This window comes from Paramisgurnus dabryanus, chromosome 1 (assembly GCF_030506205.2).
Source record: "Paramisgurnus dabryanus chromosome 1, PD_genome_1.1, whole genome shotgun sequence".
NCBI classification, from domain to species: Eukaryota; Metazoa; Chordata; class Actinopteri; order Cypriniformes; family Cobitidae; genus Paramisgurnus; species Paramisgurnus dabryanus.
In genome coordinates this window covers 45854470-45879045 of record NC_133337.1, presented here as the reverse complement: position 1 = coordinate 45879045, position 24576 = coordinate 45854470, and the positions used below count along the sequence as shown (strand labels likewise).

General features: G+C 36.7%; 1 protein-coding gene across 1 annotated transcript; it reads right to left on the bottom strand.

Moving 5' to 3' along the window:
* Positions 1 to 2945: 2945 nt before the first annotated feature.
* On the bottom strand, positions 2946 to 20614 carry gprc5c (G protein-coupled receptor, class C, group 5, member C). Its single transcript, XM_065262503.2, has 5 exons — positions 20313 to 20614; positions 14065 to 15115; positions 6441 to 6544; positions 6162 to 6257; positions 2946 to 3608 (listed from the first exon to the last, which is right to left on the bottom strand). The coding sequence occupies exons 2-5, from the start codon at positions 15101 to 15103 to the stop codon at positions 3582 to 3584; spliced, it is 1266 nt and encodes a 421-aa protein (XP_065118575.1). The 5' UTR covers positions 15104 to 15115; positions 20313 to 20614; the 3' UTR covers positions 2946 to 3581.
* Positions 20615 to 24576: the final 3962 nt, after the last annotated feature.

Sequence of the window (24576 nt, the reverse complement as noted above, 5' to 3'; positions counted from 1 at the left end):
AGTTTGGGTTCGTCCATTTTTGATCCAACCCTTGGTTGAAAATATATATAAGTATATATGGCTCCATAAAAAACCTTTACATCCTTTCAGTTTACATTTTTTTGGAGTCTACATAACAAACATAAACTATACGTCTGTAACACCTACAAATGTATTTGCCAAACATCTTAGAACGGTGCAACAAAAACATAAATAACAATCTTGCTGAATAACACTTGCTAAGGTGCAGTAATGCAAGATTTCTCCTTAAATACCCAGCAGTGTCCTTAATGTGAGTATAAATGCTTATCATATTACCTATAGATTTAGCTTCTAGTTTTTACCGGCAGCGCATAACATTTGATACACAGCCGGACAGTCTGCAGGGAAGGGATCCAAGGTGGCGGCTGAGGTGATTTTGACTAAGGTCATCTAAGTCTAGATGTCAAAATCATGTTGCATGAGAAAATCATGCTGTTGCTTAAGTCTGTTGCTTAAGAAGCAACACTACACCTTTAGTGTTCATCACTTTATTGCTGGTTTCTTTGTTAAGGAAACCTTTAGATTTTTAAACCCCTGAAAGGAACATTCTGTCAAGTTGGACTGCATTTTTAAAAACTTCAATAAGATAATTGTTCAGGGTTCTTTTCCAAGAGGCAATCTGATATTTTGTTTTTTACAGCATGAAAAGGACACATGCACATACCTGAACTACACTGTCAGAAAAAATCCCAAAAATGTCCCCTGGCCTATCTGTCATTGGGGCAGTACTAAGTCTAAGTCAAGGGTATTGATAAACATAATGGCTGCATCTGAAAACTTTAAAAGGCATGTCCGAATCAAGGCTATTTCTCAATGTCAAGGAAGGATCCTCGAAAGCCAGAATTTCGAGGATGCTTTGTCATCGACATCCATCAAAAGACTGTTCCTATGTTGAGGACCCTCGGAATTGCAACCAAGGACTGATCCCTTCGTTCGAGAAATATCCCATATAAGGGAAAAGGATGCATTTGTGTATCCTTCGCGCTCTTCGCGCGCTGAAATCACCCACAATCCTATGCGCGCAGGGACGAAAGCACACATTTTCATTGACGTAATGACGTGCACTTGCTTGCCTGTTCCGTTTACGTGTTCTTCGAATGCTAAAGAGGAGCCTCACCTAGCCTCTGAAGGAAGTGACTTGAAAGGACTAGTCCTGCCAAGGAAGTATCCTTGACATTGAGAAACGGCCCAAATGTTAGGTTTCCTGACTCCTGAGATCTTGTCCCACAATTCTTTGCGTGTGCATGCATGGGGCCAAGAAAGCAGCTGGAGCACAAATTTAGTGTAAATAAATGTATGTTTTCACTACAGAATTAGTAGTTTTCAAATATGTGATTAGTTATCACAAAGGGGCTCTCTGTTTATATTTCAAAATGCTGCCTATGAAGTAGAGCCCGACCGATTTTGAAGGCCGATACCGATACAAATGTTTGTTGGTTTTAAAAATCCGATATTCTGATATATCGGCCGATTTTTTTCCAGAAACGCGCAACAAAACATTAACAGATTTTCCTAACAGTTATTTGTAGTTATTTATGAGTTTTAACTAAAATAATACGATAATGTATTTTATAAAGAAACGTGTTTCTTTTATTGTCTCGTGAGCACTAACCATGAACTCATTTAACCTGTGTTCTCTCTGCCTGACTCTGGCTGGATCAGCAGGTTGCAGGATGTGTGACGCGTTATACACGAGTGTTGCCAACAGGGAGGTTGTAGAGTGCCCTCTGGTGGACAAACTATTATTTTGAGACATTTCCCTTTGTTTACACGGAAAAGGAGAACTCGCCTCTGAAACCGATTCTTTCTATAAACTTTGATTTTGAAAATCTTCGCACGGTTGCATGTAAACTGAGACAAACGGATGATACGGCAGCCGAACGTCATCGTGTGCGCCAGAGCTCGCACCTACGTCAAAAGTGCCACCTTGTTCAAAAGATAAACAGGAAGTGATTCGTTGCAGTTTTCGGGATTCTGATTGGCTTATGTGGGCTTCAGCTTCACGTTACACCATATGGGCACGTGCCAATGAACACTTTTCTGAAAACTGACATGTGTGCATGAAGTTATTTTTGAAACCGGAGAGGTTGAAATGTCCGTTTATGAAAATAGCCGCCCACGTGTAAACGCAGTCTCTGCACAAGAACACGCTTATGTGAGCCATGCCTCAAAAAAAAACTTTTAGAGGAGCTACGATGAAGTTGGAGAGGGTTAGTTATTTCAAAGAGTTTAAAAAATTTACCAGTCTACAGTTAGGCAAACAATCTATAAATGGAGACGATTTGGGACTGTTATTAACTCTAAGGGTTCACTTACTTTTCCACTGCCATGTTAAATGGCAAAGATTTTTTGTGTAATTATTTTAAGACACATTAAGTTTGTCAATACCCTTGACATAGATGAAGATCAGATCACATTATATGACAAATTTAGTCAGAAAACCATGAAATTCCAAAAGGTTCACATACTTTTTCTTGTCACTGTACATACACCACATATACATTTGGCACCAATATGAACCTTTGAGGTACTATTATGAACTCTTTAGGAACAAAGATGTGCTTTTTGAAAGGGTACCACCTCAGGGACAGCTAGAGACTATTTTTTGACCTTATACTTGACAGTGTACAGTCTATCATGGAATTGCAATGAAAAAGGCACAAAATAAAACCGTTTAAATAATAATTTCATTTGACTTGTTGCAAGACAAATGAGCCAAAGCAATGGTGACACTCACCTTTCATCAGCTCAGTCTGACATATGGTGTATCTTATCAACTGTAACTATGTAAATTATGGCACAGAACATTTTCCATTCAACAAACTTCCCTAATAGGGAAGTTATTCATGGTGTCCTTATGACCGGGTCAAATACTCTCAGCCTCTTTGATTTCAGCATCCCAAAATAATATTTTCCACAGAAGACTATTTTGTGCATTTTATTTTGATACTATGAACATTGAACAAGATGAGTTCATAAAGATCAAGTTTGAGTTGAAATTTTTTCAGTTTACAAAGTTGAAATATTTGATAGAATCAATATAATGTTTTACACTGACAATAAATACAAAGTTGGGAAAGCAATGAAATCATCTTTTTTACATTAATGCTTCACCAAATAGCATTTTTATATCTTATACATTCAAATGAAGGCTTATGCAGAAGTATAGTGATACTACACCTAACTTCAGAGTTAGGTAGAAGCAGCATTTATCCTTATATAGGATGATTGACAGCAAATCAGAGACAGTTTATTTTGAAGTCCTTAGTTGGTCTGTGCTTTTTCACATATTTGACAGAGTCAGTAGCATTGCAGTCGTCGAAACAATCATTGGGATATGCACAGTATCCCAAGAACAAAGAAGCCACACACTTTCATTCGAAACATCGTGAGGCGATCCGAACATGATGTCTGTCAACGGAGCAAAACAACCGAATGTTTCCCAGCTACTCCGAAGTCCACGCCAGCTGACCCGTGCAGCAGAGCACAGCGATGGAAAGAAATCACTAAATCGTAATTAGAAACACCAGAAAGGAAAAACAAAAGCTGGCTTAAACCAATCACTGGTGTCTTTGTTGAAAATTTCCCTACAATGGAGAAAAATAAGGACATGTTAGTTTACATTTGGATTAAATATCAGGAAATAATGTTTATAAATAGCTGCAGTAACTTCATTTAAAACAAATACATTATTTTAAAACCAATAACCAATATTATGAATAAATAAATAAATAGCTAAATTACCTTAAAGGATTATTACTCCACTTTCATGAAAATAAAATCCAGATAATTTACTCACCCCCATATCATCCAAGTTGTTTATGTCTTTATTTGTTAATCCAAAAAAAGAAATCAGGTTTTTTGAAGAAAACATTCCTGGATTTTTTATTTTAATAGACTTTATTGGACCCCAACAGTTTACAGTTACAATGCAGTTTAAAAGGACTCGAAACGATTCTAAACGAGGCATAAAGGTCTTATTTAGCGAAACAATAATCATTTTTGACAAGAAAAAAGACAAATAAGCACTTTTAAACCACAACTTCTAATCTTGCACTAGTGGTGTGACGCGCCAGTGTGACCTTGCGTATTAAGTAATCATGTCAAAAGGTCACGCATGACGTATGCAAAACTACCGCCCCAATGTGGAGAAAGAGGATCATTCCAACGTTGTTGTATGTAGAATAATACAAATGAATGTCTTTGTGTCAGTTTATTGTTTTAAATGGTCCGCAAGTGTGCATGATTACGCAATTACTTAAGGTCGCACTGGCGCATCACACGGCTAGTGCGAGATTTTTTGTTTAAAAGAGAAGTTGTGGTTTATTTTGTATTTTGTTGTCAAAAATTACTATTGTTTCGCTAGATAAGACCCTTACTGTGGGTTCACGCCAATCACGTTTGAGGCGTCAAATTCGCATCTACCGCGTCTAGTTTGCCGCTTGAACATTTTGAGTTTACTCGCTTCATTCACGTGTGAACTTCTAGTCATCAAGACATTCACGTGGAAATTCACGTTATGGGAGGGGCTTCTGCGACTCCGCTCGATTACAGTAATCACGTCACTACTAGAGCAAAGTTCAAATTTTTCAACTCACGCGTCGCACCACGCTTAGGGGCTGGATACACTAAAACTTTTAAACGTGGCTGAAAACGCCTTGAGGACACCGAATGCCAGCTGTTTTTCAGCTGAGTGCCAGCTTTCTTCAGCTGAGGGCTTTGGTAGCTGTGATACTTCAGCTGCGAGCCGGTTGGTTGCTGTGGTAATGTCTCGCCCCTCCTCCACTGTGATTGATTGTGAGAACTGACATTGACGAGCGGAGCTTTTCTCCCAAAGTTGAATCTCTTTCAACTCTAGACTCTCAGCGCCGAGCGCGTGAAAACCGCCGAGCGCCGGTTTTCAGCGCGGAAAAAACACGCTAGCTGCTGGCTTATTTGAAAAACGCCGAGCTTTCATTGGAAACAATTGAAAACATGCGCCGGCCGCGGGCGTTAAAGTTTTGGTGTACACAACCCCTTAACGCCTCATTCATGCCGCGAGACCTCCAGACACACGTTAATGCGTCTTTACATTGACTTAACATTGAAATCACTCGCGCTTGACGCCTCTATCGCAGCTTGTCTGAACCCAGCATTATGCCTAATTTGGGATCGTTTGAAAGCCTTTGAAGCTGCGTTGAAACTGTATTGAAACTGTAAACTTTTGGGGTCCAAGAAAGTCTATTAAATTGAGAAAAATCCTAGAATGTTTTTAAAAAAAAAAACTTCTCGACTGAACAAAGAAAGTCATCAACATTTTGGATAAAAAGGGGGTGAGTAAATTATTGTGATTTATTTTTTATGAAATTGGAGTAATCCTTTAATATTGTAAATAATAAACACAAATAAAAACAAAGATGCATAATAAAAGTATAAAAAAAATTTTTCAAGTAACACACATCATGCTGTCTTTGAAAGAGGAAATAAGCAGAAGTTGACATGATGAGGCAAGCAAAAAGACTAAGTAAAACAGTTTGAAATAAAAAGAAAGAAAACATGCAGTTCAGTTTATTAGATCTGATTTCTTCATCCAACATCTCATACTTTAAAAAATTATCAGGAAGAACAATGAAAACAGATAAAGGTCTTTGAGCGTCCATGAAAAGCTTGAAATTCCACAATCCCAGGGAATGAAATCAGATCTGGTGAGAATGAATGACAAGGCAAAGAGCTCGAAGAATGTGATGTAATGCACAGAGGAGATAAAGTGAGAGATGCCGAAGAATCCAGGTATTCCAGATGAAAGGGAAAAATAGTTCAAGGACAGGTGGATTCTCAAAAAGGTAATTACAGCCAAATTTTCATCTTCAAACAGCTTGACAAATCTGTTTTGAATGTCCAAGTCATATCCCTTTTGATTCTGGTATCTATTCATTCTTTTCAGGTTGTGTAAGATGAAAACCTTTTTTTGTGGCCTGCATACATTTGATCACTACAGCTAGGTTTGGCACCCATGCCGTATGTTAAACCTCAGCAAACCTGAATAGTAACAATGCAGCAGACCACAAACCTGTGGGCATGATGGAGAGGCAAGCAGACGAAAGACAAGAAGAGACTACTGTCAAAGCAAACAAAGACTACTGTGTCACCCTTAAACATACATTTGAATATGTTTGTGTTGAGGGGTTGGTGTGACCATTCGGATCTTGCAACGAAGTTCCCATAGACGCTCGTGGAATTCTGTCATATGATTCTCCCTGTCGTTACAGCCAAAAGTGCAGGTCCAAAATGAAACAAAATAGACAATGTCCGCAGGTTAACATATGAATGGACAAGAACAGAAACAAACAAAATTGGTGGCTGTATTTATTTTTGTTTGCACACAGTGACCACAAGACCTGTGTGCATAGTCAAAACAGTAGGAAAATGTCTGCACTCACGTTTACTGCTCCTTTGGTGATGAAGGCCAACTCTGTCGGCTGGTACACACCACTCCGAAGTGGTGTGCCATTATAGCCATTATACGGGGAGACGGGCTTATTACCTAAAACAATGTTACAAAGACAACACATTTTGAGAAACACTTCCTTGTTTCTTTCCAAAACAGATTATTCAAAACAGATGACACATGATATAGTTAGCTAAAATACAAAACACCAAGCAATCACGCTGTACAGTATCCACAAAGGCCACCTTTTCACCTTTGTATCAGGTAGGTTTACATGTCAAAGACTGGATTCTAGTAAAAGAATGAAATCACTCTATTTACATTTATGTATTTGACTGACGCATTTATCCAAAGCGACTTATAATGATTTTATCGGTACGCGTGTTCCCTGGCATTGAACCCATGACTTTAACAAGTAAGCTACAGGATCTTTGTCACAATAGCACTAATAGGGAACAGTTAAAAAAAAAACATTGCTATAAGCGTATGGATTAGTTTTTGATGGATGGATGACTATTTTGAAGCTTTAAAAATGGGGGATAATCTTATGTCATAATAAAGTTGAAAACATCAAGGATATAATTTATTATAACTCTGACTTTGAATGAAAGGAGAAAGTTGTTTACACCTAAGATGGCTCGAGATTGAGAAAACAGCCTGGTCTCACTGTTAATATGTAGTATTTACACATAACTTTAAAAAACAAAAACATATTTTTTGTACATTTATATACATGCTAAAATGTACAATGTAGACATATTTACACGTATCATATTTACACGAATCGTTTTTGTAGCTAAGAAACGCAAAAAATTACTTATCTTTAATTCCATAAAGATTGCTGTATAATTTCCCTTTAACCATTTTAGAGATATGTTACCACCTTAACCCTACCCCCAAACCCTACCCTAAACACAAACCCTACCCTAAACACAAACCCTACCCTAAACCCAAACCTTACCCTAAACCCAAACCTTACCCTAAACCCAAACCTTACCCTAAACCCAAACCTTACCCTAAACCCAAACCTTACCCTAAACCCAAACCTTACCCTAAACCCAAACCTTACCCTAAACCCAAACCTTACCCTAAACCCAAACCTTACCCTAAACACAAACCTTACCCTAAACCCTACACTAAACCCAAACCCTTTTTATACAAAATGTTTAAATACGTGATGTATTCTTTTTCTATTATGCAAAATAACGGACATATATGTTTAGGAAAATTTTAGTAAAAATAGTAACAATATAGCATTTAAAAGATATTTTAAGCCCCTACAGTCCTACGCAAAACAGTTTATTAAAAACATTTAACGTTACTGTTACAAAAATTATAACGGACAGACAAGTGTAATAACTAGGGATGCACCGAATATTTGGCCACCGAAAATTTATCACCGAAACAATACGGCCGAAATGTTGTGATGACGCAAACAGAAACTGCGACCTGCACGTGTTTGTCTGAAGCAACATGTATGCGGTGTGGATGTATTAATAACCGCAAAAAGGCGCTAAAGAGAGCAGTTCTCTGTACGCACAGAGGCACATGCGGTCCGCCGGTCCAGACGTGATCATCACAGTGAGTACGCCCTTCAAAGATCAGAACTCTTGGTGTGTAAACTTTAGAGAAAGTCACGCAAATGTGTCTCATACTGTAGTCCATTAACATACATGTGCCGAATAAAGCAATGAAAAGCAACGTAACGTTTTCATGCTGCGCTGTTTAGGATTTGCCCTCGGTCTCTGTGTGCGCGCGCACGTTTAAGTGCCCTCAATAGTGCACACACGAGTGAGACGCAAACAAGCGAACGTAAAATCTTTATGTTATTGACAAGGCACATATAAACAAAATTATCTCCAAAGTATTATTTTTCTTTAAAAAAAACATTCGTTTATGTCTTAAGTGCATGTATAGATTACAGTCAGAAACCAGTCTCTGCTTATTTAAAGAGACAGTAACCTCAATTAACCTACTTAAGTCTGTGTCATCAATGTTAATCAAACAACCCAAGACAAAGAGAAAATCACTTACGTAGCTCTAAAAAAAAATTATATTTAATTTATACAATAAAGACAGTGTTATAACTCATTTAATTTGATTTCTGTATACCTAATGCTAATGTTAGCCCTTATTAATGTGCAACTTTGTTCTTTTTTTATAAATGTTTTCAATTTCTTTAATTGTTATTAGATTTTCCCCACCCCTGAAAAATAATCCGATCCGTGCCTCAAAAACTGTAATGTGATCCGCACCTTGAGTTTTGTGATCTGTCACACACCCCTAGTAAAGTTAGTACACAGTGATAGCCATAAATCCATTTGTACTAATAATTGGCATAATAATTTATTTCGGCGTTTCGGTTTTTCGGCCTTGGTTTCCTCTTTTTCGGTTTCGGCCAAGAATTTTCATTTCGGTGCATCCCTAATAATAACAACTTATTTATTGCGAATATTAAAATCAGTACCAAAAGTAGTTAAAATGACGATGTGCTGCAGCCAAGGTCCTCTCTGGAGTATATGAAGTAAGGTAATGAGAAGTATTAAAGAGAACGTTGATTTGTTACAGAGCATTTTTTTTATTTCAAACGTAACCGGAAATGATGCAAATATGTCACGTGGCACGCAAAGAGCAATCGAGCTTTTGATATCACTGCCAAAAAGCAATGTGTCGTAAAGCTTCTTGAGGCGCAATATTTGAATTCAAATTTATATTAGCCTATAACGAACGTGCGATCCGACTTTACGGTTGCTGAGGAGAACTCGGATCAAGATCGCTGAATAAAGGGCTAAATTTGGATCTGTTCCTCGCAATCGTATGAATTTTAAAGATGTGGATTACAGCAAATGAATAAAAGTAACATCTTTTGTGAATTTATGTTGTATTTTGGTGTAATTATTGCTTAGTAGTAATAATAGCGTATTGCATAGAAGACAGCGCGTTTTTGGCAAACAAACTACATATTAAAAAAATAGTTCAATAAATACAGAAATGTTATTCATACATACAAATTTGACCCTTTGTAAAGCTGTAAATACATAAATAATTTACATATTAGTTTTGTCAAACCGTTAATATGTGTCAGTGTGTTTTAAACGTAAGTAAATGTACGTATGGTACAACCACACTGAAACGTAAAAATACACACGTATTCTCATGAGATCACGTTGGACAAAATATGATTTTAGGGAGAACTATTCCTTTATTGAAGGCCTTTCATACCTAATGGTTAATATCTAAAGTGCTTAGATGTGTATTGTGTATATAAAGCCTATGACAAACAGATGCATTAGGGTGTGATAAGATTGGACTGATGCAGTGAGCTAGAAGTTTCCTCCCGAACTGCGAGATACCAAACACGGTGGCGACTGTCGCCACACCTAAGTCTCCATGGAGAGACACTAATGTCAACACGCTTCAGGGTCTCTGCTGAGAGCGAGATAAGAGTAACAGGCAATCGTATTTACTCATGTCAGACTGGGAAAGATTGCATGTCTTACTGGGTATTCATTGACTAAAGAGTTATGGTTTCTTTACTTTCAATAGCATTCTGTTTAATCCACGTCACCCGTGATGGGAAAAGCAACCTGGTGTTCAAAGCAACCCAGTGTTCAAAGCATTCCTTTTACAAAAGCACAATAGGAATGTGATTATTGATTAACATGAGGTAATGGTAGGTTATAGATAGGTGATTCAATGCACGAGACCGATTTTAAAATCAGTGATTGGTTAGGTAAATATGAAATGTTTGATTTACTATTGTTAATGCAGTAGATGAGCTCTGAATGGGCAACAACTGTGTATGGAAACTTTACAGGGCAACAATAATATTTGCCTGTTTGGCTAAAGGCATCAGATGCAAACAGGTGCATTCATAGAAAGACAAAGAGAAAAGAGGCAGGTATAGACAGAAAAGCGAAATAGTCGAAATAGGCTGAGGGGAAAGGAGGACATTGTGTTCTACACGGTACAAAAATATCTGAATGTAAAATTCAAACATCAGCATATCAAATTCAGGAGCGTAAGCATTTATTGCTGAAACCTAGCACTGTTCCAGGTTCTGTCGCCTTGTCTGCTATTAAAGTGACGCTCTTGGCATATCGGTGTTGGTGTGAAAATAAGGGGCAAGATTTACTAAACATGGCAAATTAGCGTGAGAGTGCAAAAGAGAAAGAAAATGCAGAAAGGAGTGGAAATTTCTGGGAGTGATTTACTGACAAGACGCATGTTAAAGAATGCAGTTGCAGAAGTGTCATTTCCATAATGACCAATGCAATCTATCATGGAAATGCATATGCAATAAGGTCAGTCGCAACAAACAACTGAGTCCACACCTTTTCAGTGCATTTTTTGTAATGGGTGTATGTAGTGAATCCTGATAGTAGTTTTAGATTGAAAAGTGGTGTTTGCACTGGCAAGTTGATTTTAAATCTGGCCATAGGGCTGGAAGATACATAGATAATATCGCAAGTTTGCACATTGCTAGTAAATAAATAAATAAATAAATAATTATATATATATATATATATATATATATATATATATATGGCTTTCAATAGATTAAAATATTTAATCTAGATTAATCGCATGATTTCATGAGTTAACTCGCGATTAATTGCAAATTAATCTAAAATGTTTATCGGTTCTAAATTTACCAAAATTTTACAATTTTCAGTTTTTTTTATACTCTAATCAACATGCGTGTGGACAAAAATAGATTTAGCTTTATGCGAATATAGCTTTATGCAAATGTATGTTATACCAGCCTGTTTACATTTTCAACAGAACTAGCAGCCATTGTTTTGTATATGAATTTTCCTTTCAATAGACCCTTTACTTTCTCCATTTCTGTTTGCTGCTGCATCATTTGTGAGATGTGCTAATAAATGATGTGGAAATGAGAAAATTTTATAAAATGAGTGTTTTATATTTTGAAATTCTTTATAAAAAAAACTTCAAAACAATGCATGCCTTGTTTGAATGTTGAACCTGTTTGAAGTTGACAGAGACAGCAAAAGGTAGTTTTGAGAAAAATCGCAAATTACCACAAAATTACCACATCCATACCTTAAAATAACCGATTTAGTAAATAGATTTAGCACACACAAAGTCAAAAACAATATCAATGTGTGTAAAACTGTTTTCTTTGTTTTTTATTGACATTGAGACAGACAACTTTAAAGCAACACTAAAGAGTTTTTGCTCTTTGCTCCCCCTACAGGTTGGAAGCGGAATTGTCCATTACCACTGGCGTAAATATTTTAGCCTACTGCAGCAAAGCTGGCTCTGATTGGATTGTAGGTCTGCCGTAAAGCAAGTTTTTGTAGTTTTCACTCGAACTACAGGACCGCGACCCGACGGTTGGAAACTTCTTTAGTGCGGTTTTGACCGATCGAGGGCTGCAAAGTGAATGTGAAAGTGCCGTTCACACTGTTTCGAGTGGATGAACGACTGAAACTTTTTTGGAAACGTTATTTTAAGGTAAAAAAAAAACTTTGGTGTTGCTTTAAAGATCCTTGCATAATAGTAGATCTTAATGTTAACACATCAGATATTTCTCCACAGTTAACAAAACATTCACTTCAGATATAACAGATTATAGGTCCTACCTGCGTGAATTCATGTTAAAACAGATCTTTTAAAAACTGTAATTTTGTGTAGATGTCTACATATCGGGGTCGCGCACTCGCGCCATGTGTGCACGCGAGGAAGATCGTTTTTGAGTCTTGTCGCTCTTAATAACTCTTTTAAAATTAATTCAGGTCCCGAACTTTATCTCTCTTAATAACCCTTTTACCATCAAGCAAGTCCTGCAATTTCTTTTTACATTTCTGCACGCTTTAAAAGCGAAACCAAAATACGCGAATGGAGACCCATCTTTGCATCAGATCATTTATTATGGTTCACCTCTCAGAAAACGTACAAATAAATCATTTTAGATGTTTAATGAATATTTAGAGCATTAGATTTGCTAGACGAGAGCTTAATGTTCTTAATTTTACGAAAACATCGGACTCATTTTGACAACCTGGGTCACAGTAAGGCTGCGTATGTGTATATATATATATATATATATATATATATATATGTAAGTCTTCGGTTAATGCAAATAGCAGGCAAAAGGAAGAGTAATGCTTTCTATTTCCCAGAAGGAATGTGAAACACACATGTTGGTATCATAGACTGTAAAATATATGGATGTAATGTCTGTGACATCACCCATTGGTTTGTGAAGCTCATTTTGAAGCACAAAGTAGGCGGAGCCTGCCTTCGACATCTTGGCAGCATGTCACTTGTGGATAATCGAAAATTGGCAAAGAGACGGGATGTGGGTGGACTTAAGATGACTGGTTGCTGTAACCATGCACGCCTAGCTCGACGGTAGTGCCAGCAGCAATTCACCTGTCACTCAAGAGGTCACACCCTTAAGTATGCACTACTTTAAGGCTTAACATAATTTAACGGATGAATTATAAAAATTCACCCCCCTCACTGTTGTCATGAAGGACAAAATTAGCTATATAGACCACCTTTGTTGTAAACAAAATGTATTTCTGTTGTAAAGTTCTCCTATTTGACTCCAATGTGATGCAAATCATTTAGCAACAACCTGTATTAATATTCTGGGATGATATTATGCTCTTGATTTGTACTATATTCGTTTTATTTATTGCTTAGGCATTGCATGGACAGCTTGAACTGAATATGCAATGTTGCATACAGTAGCTGAACACAAGATTTATTAAGCACAATATTTGTGGGAGGGCATGGAGCTGAAAACTAGTTCAGAACTGGTTTCATTTTAAACTAGTTTTCTAAACATGTGTTTACATGAGCAAAATCAAGAATGATATGATGCAGGTGATTTCCAGCTGTTGAAAATAAAATGTTAGCAGTGTGGTTTAATAACATTTTTTATGGGGTTGCTCTATTGGTTACTGACTGAAATAATCAAATGTCATTTGGGTCCCTGGAGCTTGAGTCCCTTCTTTATTGTAATGATAGGGAATTGTTTGTACTTGTTTGATCTGTCAGGTATAAGTCTTTACAAAAGCAAAATAAATACACTCCCTGATGCATTATAGTCATTAGGGATGCACCGATACCACTTTTTTGGAATACGAGTACGAGTACGAGTACTTGCATTTCAGTACTTGCCGATACCGATACCGAGTACTTAATAAAAAACATGATTTAAATTTACAGGTAACAGTTTTAGTCATATAATTTAACAAAAAAACAAGGGACTAGTTTTCCAGTATGTTGTAAACTCTGCCTCTTTGGACAACACAAGAGGCATTAACCCCTTACACGCCGCTCAAACATAGACATTTCTCAGACCGTGGTATCGATTCTTGGTATCGGGGGACTTTTAACGAGTACTTTAGAAAATGTGGTATCGAGGCCGATACCCGATACCAGTATCGGTATCGATGCATCCCTAAAAGTCATTAAATGAGATCAGGACACAACGTACATTTAGATGATCTGCTTTAAATAGCAACCTAATTCATTATACTGTCTGATGCCAATATGGTGACCGTAAAAAATGTATACATTTGGATATTTTCAAAGCACTTTGTATGTTGCTATAGATATAAGAATCTTGCATTTACCTGTGTTAGGCTCATCCATAGTAAAGGCTTTATTCTCCACATATATGCTCTGTGAACTTTGTTCCTTCAGGACAGTCTCGTACCCTCTGCTAGGGTACAGATCTTCATCAATGGCCGTATCTTCCTCCTCATCATCATCGTTCATGCTACATGCCCCTGGGATGGTGTGTAGCAGCAGAAACACCCATGCATTTGACACCAGTGCTATTGCCAATGTGGGGTCGTCCCATGTTGGCCCACCGTGCTTTTTGTTCCCATACACATACATGACAATCCACGCCACCCAGATGCCCACCGAGAGCAGTCCTATGACCAGTATGAGGGCTCCATCCTTGCGCCAACGCTTATGCTTACCTGCCAATATCGGTATGGATGCTACCACAACCACCAATAGTAGAACCAGCACATATATGAGAGCCATGACGAAATCCTGGTTGTCAATGTTACAGGGAACAGGGGTGGCAGCAGTCTGGTTTCCATTAATAGGGTATCGTACAATCGTAATGATGAGCCATTCAGTATTGATGATAACTTCCACCAGCCAAAGCCCCAGAAACCCCAAGAACCAAACCCAAAATCTGGGTGCAGAATTTCGTCTGGCAAGTATGTTCAACCTCACGGCTTGCATGATGAGGCATGAGAAGCAGCCGGCAAACAACACGCCAAACAAGAAGCGTCGAGTCGCACACGTTGCGAAGTCCTTACCAATGATAAAGGCAAACGTGAGGCCGAACAGTCCAAATGTGAAAATCAGGAAAATCACATGAAGCCCCAGTGCACTGCGCCACTTCTTGTCTTTGACGAAGGGAAGGCTCGCCAGCAACACGATTATGAGTATCAGGGCGACCACTACGCCAGCGGAGGCGAATGACTCCAATACAACACCCCAAACTGCGTCTAGGTCACAGAGGTTGTAATACAGGGAGCTCACATTTGTGCCACATCCTCTGGGGATCTGCGCCAGTGATCCAGGCAAGAGGCAAGCGGCGATGAATAACGGGAGATGAAAAAGGTGGGATTTGGAGATGAGGTGGTCCATAGTTTTCAGCACCTGAAATAAAACAACAAACAAGAAAGAATAAGCATGCAGTTATGTAAGAGTTCCAGCAATGCTCTCATGTGACCTTAATTTGGTATCCTCCCCTTACACACCCAGGGGTGTGTGACATTGTCAAATCATAATAATACTGCAGGCTTTAATATGTTAATGTTAAGTTCAAGCTCTACAAAAGCCCTGGCCTGTTTACTAAGAGTTGAGATTAGTCAGTGAAACTGGATTTTTTTCCCTTTGGAGCTTTTCCCAATTCTCTCGGTTAATCATTCATGAGACTTTTAAAGAATATTGATTTTCCCAGTTCCAGTTTCGAAACCCGAGGAAATGCAAGTGAAGCAAGTAGTGGAATATATACAAAAAGCAAGCAAATACCTCTTACAACCAGTTGTAAACAGCTTCATAAAGGAGATATTACAATGAAAGGCATCATCAAATGTTAAAAACACATACTTAAAAGTGACGTTTGTAATTTCTGTTATCTGTAACTGTAGTGTACTTTAAAGGGAAATGCAAAAATATGAAAATATGAAAATGTTTTCATTTTCATATTAGTCAGACAGATAATCCCACACCATCAGATAAGCCAGCATGATCTCATGGAAATTCATACATATTTTACAAGGTGGCTAACTCGTACAATGTTAATTGTGCAAAAACAATTATCATAAAAAGCCATAACCAAAATCCACCCCTAACTCCAACGTCACAGGGGCAAAGGTAAATCGTACAAAAATGGTCCTACAAATAAGAATTAGCCACCTTGTAAAATACATACTAACTGCCATCAGATAGCGTTGGATAAGCCAACAACGTTGTGATGTCTGCTAGTCAGGATGCTCACTGCAATGGCTTAAAGTTGACATTTTTGGAAAAATTTACCTAAGAATGGATTGCTTATAGCCATTTCTGTAAATTAAGCCGAGATATGAGACATACACACTTCACATTTGAAATAATCAAATATTTATTTTCAATAAGTCTATCTAGAAAGTCTCAGTACAGAGTACCCAATGTACCCAAAACAGATTTGTCATTAAGCAAGCATCATATTTATGGTCTGATTTGTAATTTCCTAACAGCCCTGTTAATAAGAAAGATAGCCAGTGTATACATAAATAAATAACCACCTTTATAAATGTTTTAATTGTAAAAATTAGTGACAAGTAGGGCTGTGCAAAAAATCGACTGCGATTATCATGCGCGTGTCATCAGTAAAGCCAGTTCGGTGATTAGTATTAAATCGCCATCAGCTGCTTTCAGATGGAGCGGCATTTATTACACAGACCCGTAGTTCACCGAGAAGCTAGGCAAAATCGGGTTCATAATCGAGGATTTTGTCTAGCTTCTCTGTGAACTACGGGTCTCTGTAATAAATGCCGCTCCATCTGAAAGCAGCTGATGGCGATTTACTTCTAATCACGGAACCGGCTTTACTGAGGACACGCGCATGATAATCGCAGTCGATTTTTTGCACAGCCCTAGTGACAAGGAATTCAGTTCCACTGAACTCGAGAATTAAAAGTGGTGTGTGTAAATTTAAGTTGCATCTAGTGGTGAGATTGCAAATTGCACCAGCTCACCCCTCAATTTTAAAACACAAATGGTAACCGCCACAGGACAAACATGTCGTCGTCTGAGACAACGTAGGGCCGAAACGCCCTCTGTAGAAAAGTTTGTCCATTTAAGGCTACTGTAGAAACATGACAGCGACTTCTATAAAGTCTGGCACACACCAAAAGATAATCAAGCTGAATTTGGGGTAATTTTCCCCTTACCACAATCCTAAGTAAAGTCCTGATCGTCTTCGTGGTTGAATCGATTATCTTATCAGATTTACTGGAGGTGCGTAGAAAGGGTGGTCAAAATTAGTTAAATTAGCTATATAGACCAAAACCACTTTTTGTACCAGGACTTTTTTTAAGTATTTTTGCTGTAAAGTTTGGTATTTTAACATTTTGGACTCCTATTTGACTCCAAAGTGATGCAGATCAGTTAACAACAACCTTTATTGATATTTTTAATAATATTATTTTTCAACTTTTAAAAGTTCATGGTCTCACCCCACCAATATGTTTGAATAAATAAATAAAAAAATTCAGCAAGATTTTTTCAATATTAATGAATATTTAGAGGTTGCTCAAGGCCTTTGAAGTTTAACACAGTCGCGTATTATGTGATACTATGTGCTAGCATGTATAATTGTTTAATAACATATACTTATGGCAGCAATTAAAACTCCTGTTTTAGTTGTGATATGTCTTTCAAAGCTTCAATGTGAATGAAGCACAATAGACAATATACACTGAGACAATGGCTGAAGCAACATGAAGCAAGTCCGCTATATGGTTACTCGAATCAAAAGAGACGTAAAATAACTGGAACAAAGTTACCCTCCAAGAAGCAAGTTTTATGTGTGTTGTCCATTTTTAAATGGTAGTTTTTGCAAAAATATGTGATTTCAGAAATATTCAAAGGCTTTGAGCAACTTCAAGATATTGTAGGAACAATTCTAAATTTTGCACAGTGTATTTTTATTGATAGTCTACACATGTAGGGGGTGAGAGTTGAAAATTAAAAAAGACGGCCCATTATAAGGACCACCCTAGTGCGCAGTGTGTGAATCTGCTCGGAAGGACGTCGGAGGCCCTCTGATCGCAAATTGGAAACATTCAACATGTTGAATATTTATGATCAGAAATCCTGTTGTGAAGGGGGAACCATGCACACGCACGCTGTATGTTGTCACATTAAACAAAACGATGGTGCAGCAGGCACAGTCCAAAGTAAAAAAAAATCAGAGATGTTAAAAGAAATCCACAGCATTAAAGACATGTCTTTATGCCCGTCGTTTGTTTACTGTAAAGTCACGTTTGACCACGGTGACATCGCAAGATTTCCTGTGTTCTCCTTTGAGACTTGCGTTATTGGGGAAGGGAATTTGAAAGTGTGTGGTGTCCTGTGGATGACCACATAGCGGCAATCCAAACACTATAGGAGTCAATCATAGATTTTTCATCATGTTTGTGGTCTTTTACATTTTAAAAATCTTTTGGCGTGGCTCTAACTTAAGGAGACCCGCGGTGTATGTAGGTAAAAATGGCTCATTCTAAGGTAATAAAAACATAACAGTTCATTTTGTAAGGTCTTTATAAACCACTGAAAATATAGTTTTAAGGAATAATTGACGACGGGCCATTGAATTATTCGAAAATAATGCGCACCCATGGTGATAATGTGACACAACGCGATCCATATGCAAAAAATTCAAAGAAGTCAATTATTCTGCTTAAACAACGGTTACCACAAACATATTTTTAGATATTTGACAGGTTAGGTGCGCGGTTTACAGTAAAATAATCAACACCCATGGAACATTTCTTAACCAATCAGAATAAAGCATTTAACAGGCCTATGGTACAAGTATATTATATTGCACTTTATGCACCTTTAAATGTAATTAAAATGTTCAATTTCATACAACAACCGGAACTGTTATTCAGGGATGAGCTTGTTCCTTGTTAACTGGTTGTGCTTGTTTGATCACATTACTTTGATTTCATTTCTTGATCAATACTTTTCCTCATTTATCGGATACAGCACTCCTTTGAGGTACCAGTAGTACAGACTGTGCCTAACTCAAGCTGTTTTATACTGTATATGTTTTCATTATAAATGATAAAAGACTCTGATGTACGAAGTAATAGCTAAATTAACATTCTTTTAATGTTATGTTCGCCAAGTGATACAATTGCTTGAATTTGAGGATTGCTTTCAGCTTTCTCTGTACGTCTTCACATTAGAAAACCTAAATAAACATTACTAAGTCAACATCACTGTGTTATCCACATCCGTGATTGTTGAATTTCGGGAGACTCTCGAGAGTCATGTTCTGGTTGAGTTAGCTTTAAGTATATTTTGGGTGTGTGTTTGTACTGTTAAATGGCTTTTATATTCTGAACATACAAAACATCTCAATATATAAAACTTTACAATCTTAAAGCATTGCTTTCACCAATTCGTTTATTTTAAATATTCAAAACCAAGCTGAGAAAACAACCCGTCTTGTTTCTCTCCAGAGCAATGGCTTTGCATAGTTTACCACCTTCTGTAGTAGAGCAAGTGTTTGTTTTTATTTCTGTTTTATCTGTATTATTGTTTAACTCAGTGGTTCTTAACGTTATTCCTGGAGGCCCACTGCCCTGCACATTTTGTATGTCTCCCTTATTTAACACACCTGATTCAAATCATCAGCTCATTAGCAGAGATCTCCATGAATTGAACTGAGTCTGTCAGATAAAAGAGACATACAAAATGTGCAGAGCAGTGGGCCTCCAGGAATAACGTTAAGAACTGGTTTAACTTACATGTATGCATTTGCCAGACACTTTTATCCAAAGTATGCATTACAAAGTATGCATTTATCAGTCCTGTATGTGTGTATCAACTGAGATACGAGAATACAAAATTTAAATAAAATACAAAATATACAGCATGTATTTAGGCTTGAATGCTTTCTGAGTGCGAGACTTACTAATACCACCATCAAACACAATAAACAACAAGACTTGGTGATATAACTCTAATCAAAGGGCCTCAATGCCTTTTGTCGTCACAGAATTGGTTTTAATAACCTGTAAATTTTAAGGTAAAAACTATAAAGTCGAAGATAATACCATTTTATCTTCACTGCTGTACGTCGCTGAAATGTAACAGTAATTTTAACGTAAAGCAGTTTGAGCCAATCATATCATCGAATCCGTTACAACGCACCAATCAAACCGCAGTTAAGGCGGGTCTTGTACATCTCTTTTGACAGATGAGGCGTATCACATAAACAGGTGAACAAAGATTTTCTTCAAAAATCCATAAATATAACGGAATGTTTTATTGAATAAAGCATAATTTGACTTCATTTATCTATTCGACAAACAGTAGTAAAACATTTAGTTCCTGGTTAGATGTGAAAACACGAAACCATGTAATGTTAAGTAATCCTGATATAACCAATACAAACAAAACATTGTGTAATTTTTCGGATGTAACGCAATAAATCTGATAATCAAACACCATTAAATTCAATTAAGTTGTAAATCAGAACTGATATAAATTCCAAAACCAAACTAGTTATGAGGGCAATACATTTAAAACGTTAACGAATCACATCAAAACCCATAAAATGAGTTGATAAACTTACCTTTTGTAACGAGGTGTTGATAATGTGTCGTTTCTCAGGAAAATATTGGTATATGACCACAATTTACCCGCTCCAGCAAGTGTATGAAAATAAATGTGACATCGCGACGCCAAAAATGCGTCAGGAGAGTTGAGGCGAGGTTTTAAACCCAAATTAAACAACGCTCCCTTTGTTATCCAACCAAATAAACCTTCAAAAACTTCAAGGATAGTCGAGGACAAACACTGGGAGAGTTTGATTGCTTTCAGCCGTCCGTCACTGATGTGACTCAAACTCTAGTTTGTAATGCGCGCGCACGCGAACCTGCTCTTCCCTCTGTGGAGCGCGCCAGCTTCTTCGGACCGCGCCTGCTTTCACTACCTGGAAAAACAAAACCTGGAAAAAAGACCAGTTATAGTGTCTGTCTGCCTGTTTGTCTGTCTACATGATTGAGATGAAACCAGGCCCCCAGTTTTATGACGTTTTATAAAATACATTAATTTATCATACATTTTGTGTATAAAATTATATATTAATCTATCTCTATCTATCTATCTATCTATCTATCTATCTATCTATCTATCTATCTATCTATCTATCTATCTATCTATCTATCTATCTATCTATCTATCTATCTATCTAACAGTCTTATCGTTGTAATTTTAGGCCAGATTGCTGCATAGCTCTACTGCACTGTACACACCAGCCTACACAGGTAAATCTAACAATGCCCTTGTTTCTTTTCATTGCTGTGTCTGGGCCTCAACAGAAATGAATGGGCAATCTGAACTTTAGAAAGAATGTAGGACACAATGGGGATACAAATAACATTAAAGCTGTCCTTCTTTAAGATGCCCAAACTTTTATAACATTCACCAAACACATTACTTTTCTGATGTTTCATCTCAGTGTTGTCCACATTTCATTTCTGCAGCCAGAAAAGTAACACAAGTAGCACTGCACCTTTTAGGAAGTACAGGACAAAAGTGGTCTACACTACCACCTGGTGGCAAATAATAAAAGCGACTGCTCTGTTACAGGCATGAATGAGGTCATTCATCACCTGGTCAGACATATTTAGTTCTAGCTAATTGCTAGTTGTATATTTAGCATTCAACACATTCTGTAAAGTAAAGGTTTTATTGTACAGTTTAGTAACCAATTTTTTGGCATATTGATTACAGTTTTTTGTAGTTTTACTACACTGCTGTGCTGTATAAATCAGTGGTAGAGGATTGCATCATTGCAGGGGCACAAAATATGCTGATGGGTTTGAACCAAAAGAACAAATAAACTGATAAAAATGTATACCTCGTAATGCACTGTAAGTCACTTTGGATAAAAGTGTTTGCCAAATGCGTAAGTGTATTTGTTATGGATTATTTTACGTAAAAAAACATGTTTAATATCCGTAAGGTTTTTTTGGTGCTGTTGTGTATAAAGTCCACCTCTCAAAGTGCCTGTCCGATTAAGATATGCTTGAGGAAGAGGGTTAACAGATTCCGTTAATTGTTGAGCTGTGAAAATGTTTGCTGAAATAACAGGATATAGGGGTGTGTGCATGTCTACTATGACAGCAAGAGAGATTTATAGAAAAGAGATCAAATGATAGACCGTGATTTTCTTTCTAAAATAAACGCTAGATCTCCTTTCATTCCTAATGCTTCTACATAGCTGCGAGCTCCTGTTTAAAAGCGGATGTGTTTCTATATATATACAATAAGAAACGTGAAACATGAATCAATCCTCATAGACATTTAATATCCGATCAGTATGATCAAAATGCAACAACAGTTATCAGTGCACAGATTCAATTACACAGAAGGCTTGCGGGTCACAATACCATATAACCATGATCAACAACACAACACCCTAACGCATCATGCAAGTGCCACATATCATTTTATATGTAGTATCTCATCTATATCCAATTATATAACATTGCTGAGAAACATTTTATAGATATATTTTTATCTGATGCTAAGAAACAAATAGATCTTGGCTTTGTATACAATACAGTACATATGATAATGTTAATGCACAATACAAACAAAAGCTGTACTCTTTAATTGATGAAACAGGGCAACAGGTCTTATCTGGCAGACAACAACTGCAATCACACCTGATTCGAGTTTAAGGAGTGGTTTCCCAGACAGGGTTTAGGTTAAGCCAGGACATTTACTTAGTTTTTACAAACATACATTACAAAAAACAATAGTGAGACAAAACAATGGCACTATATGTCAGGGTGTTTTTAAATTAAGGCAGATCATACATGCATTATAGTCTAGGATAAGCCCTGTCCGGGAAACTGTCCTTTAATGTAAATATAAATTCGATCCATTCTGCACATTCTGAGGTTTTAATGACCACGATTAAGCTACACATCAAATTGGTCTTTTTAATATTGAATCAAAGAGCCTGTCTTTAAAAAAGCATTCCCTTTAGGGTGATGTCACATACACTGAATGCAACCTGCATACACTTAGATATACTACATTGTGGGAATTAAAAAAGGTTTACATTTTCAAATAATGTAGTAAAACTGTCAAACCGACATAAAAAAAAAATTTCCGCAGCTGCATAAGACCCAGCAGGTTTGTTAGTTAAACTGGCCTGTACCAGAGCAGGATCTTTATTATCTTAAATATTTAGAGAGTCTTTCTTCTTCTGTCTCTATTCTGCCAACATTAAGGCTTTTGGTGATAGATGTGCTTTCTTCTCAGACATCTGTGTTTGTGATTCAGCAGGGGACATTTTCAAAGAGGCAACATCTGATAACATCTGCAGGACCAGAGATGATTGAGGGGTGAAAGAGAGGGTGAGAAAGAAAAAATAAAAAAAGAGAAAAGAGAGAGAGAGAGAGAGAGAGAGAGAGAGAGAGAGAGAGAGAGAGAGAGAGAGAGAGAGAGAGAGAGAGAGAGAGAGAGAGAGAGAGAGAGAGAGAGAACTGAGAAGTGCACTAAAAGTACAAGAGTCCATAACCAGAGCTCAAACAGTTTTTGAACTAAAGCGAACAAACTAAAAGTGTTGTTTTAAACACATTGGGGACAAAAATGAAAGAAAACCATTTTAAGTACATTTCAGGTGTTTCTGTCTCTCTTTATATCATTTAAGGCAGAAATTATATTTTATAGTCTTTTATAAGAAACTTTGACTGAATTTTAGGAAAACCAAATTTTTTTCTATTCATTGAGGGACCTATAGTATCCATTTGAATGTATGCTTCACTAGCAATGTTATCATTAAAAATACTGTAATTTAATTTTGTGAGATAATTTGACTTTAGATTGAGGTCGAGTAAAATATCCAATCTGTCTTTTTAAGCATAGGTGTCATTTACACTGGGGACGCTGGGGACATGTCCCCACCACTTTTTGAAAGCATTTGGATAAAATGTTCTTAAAAATCAAACAATACCTGTGCGACTTACACTGCAAAAATGACTTTCTTACTTGGTATTTTTGTCTTTTTTTCAGTAGAAATATCTAAAAATTCTTAAATCAAGATGCTTTTTCTTGATGAGCAAAATGACCTAAGAAAATAAGTCTAGTTTTTAGACAAAAACTTGACAATTTAAGTGAATTTGTGATTAAGCAAAAATATCTGCCAATGGGGTGAGACAAAAATCAAAAAATAAGATTTATTTTTTCTTAAACACTTAATTTAAGAAAAATGTTTCACCCCTTGGCAGATATTTTTGCTTGTTTTAAGCACAAATTCACTTACATTGTATAGTTTTTGTCTAAACACTAGACTTGTTTTCTTACATCATTTTGCTCATCTTGATTAAAGAATTTTTAGATATTTCTAATGAAAACAAGACAAAAATATTAAGTAAGAAAGTCAGATTTTAAATAAAAAAATTCTTGTTTTCAGTAAAAATATCTAACAATTCTTAAATTAAGATGCATTTTCTTGATAAGCAAAAATCTAGTTTTTAGACAAAAAATATCACATTTAAGTGATTTTGTGCATAAAACAAGCAAAAAAAAATCTGCTAATGGGGTAAGCAATTTTTTATTGAATTTTTCTTGAATTTAGTGTTTAAGAAAAATTTTCAAGATTTTTTGCTTACCCCATTGGCAGATTTTTGTGCTTGTTTTATGCACAAAATCACTTACAATTGGTATTTTTGGTCTAAAAACTAGATTTATTTTCTTAAGCCATTTTGCAAATCAAGAAAAAGCATCTTAATTTAAGATTTTTTAGATATTTTTACTGAAAACAAGACAAAAATACTGAGACATTTTTTTTCTTGAAAATCATTTTTTGTAGTCTACGA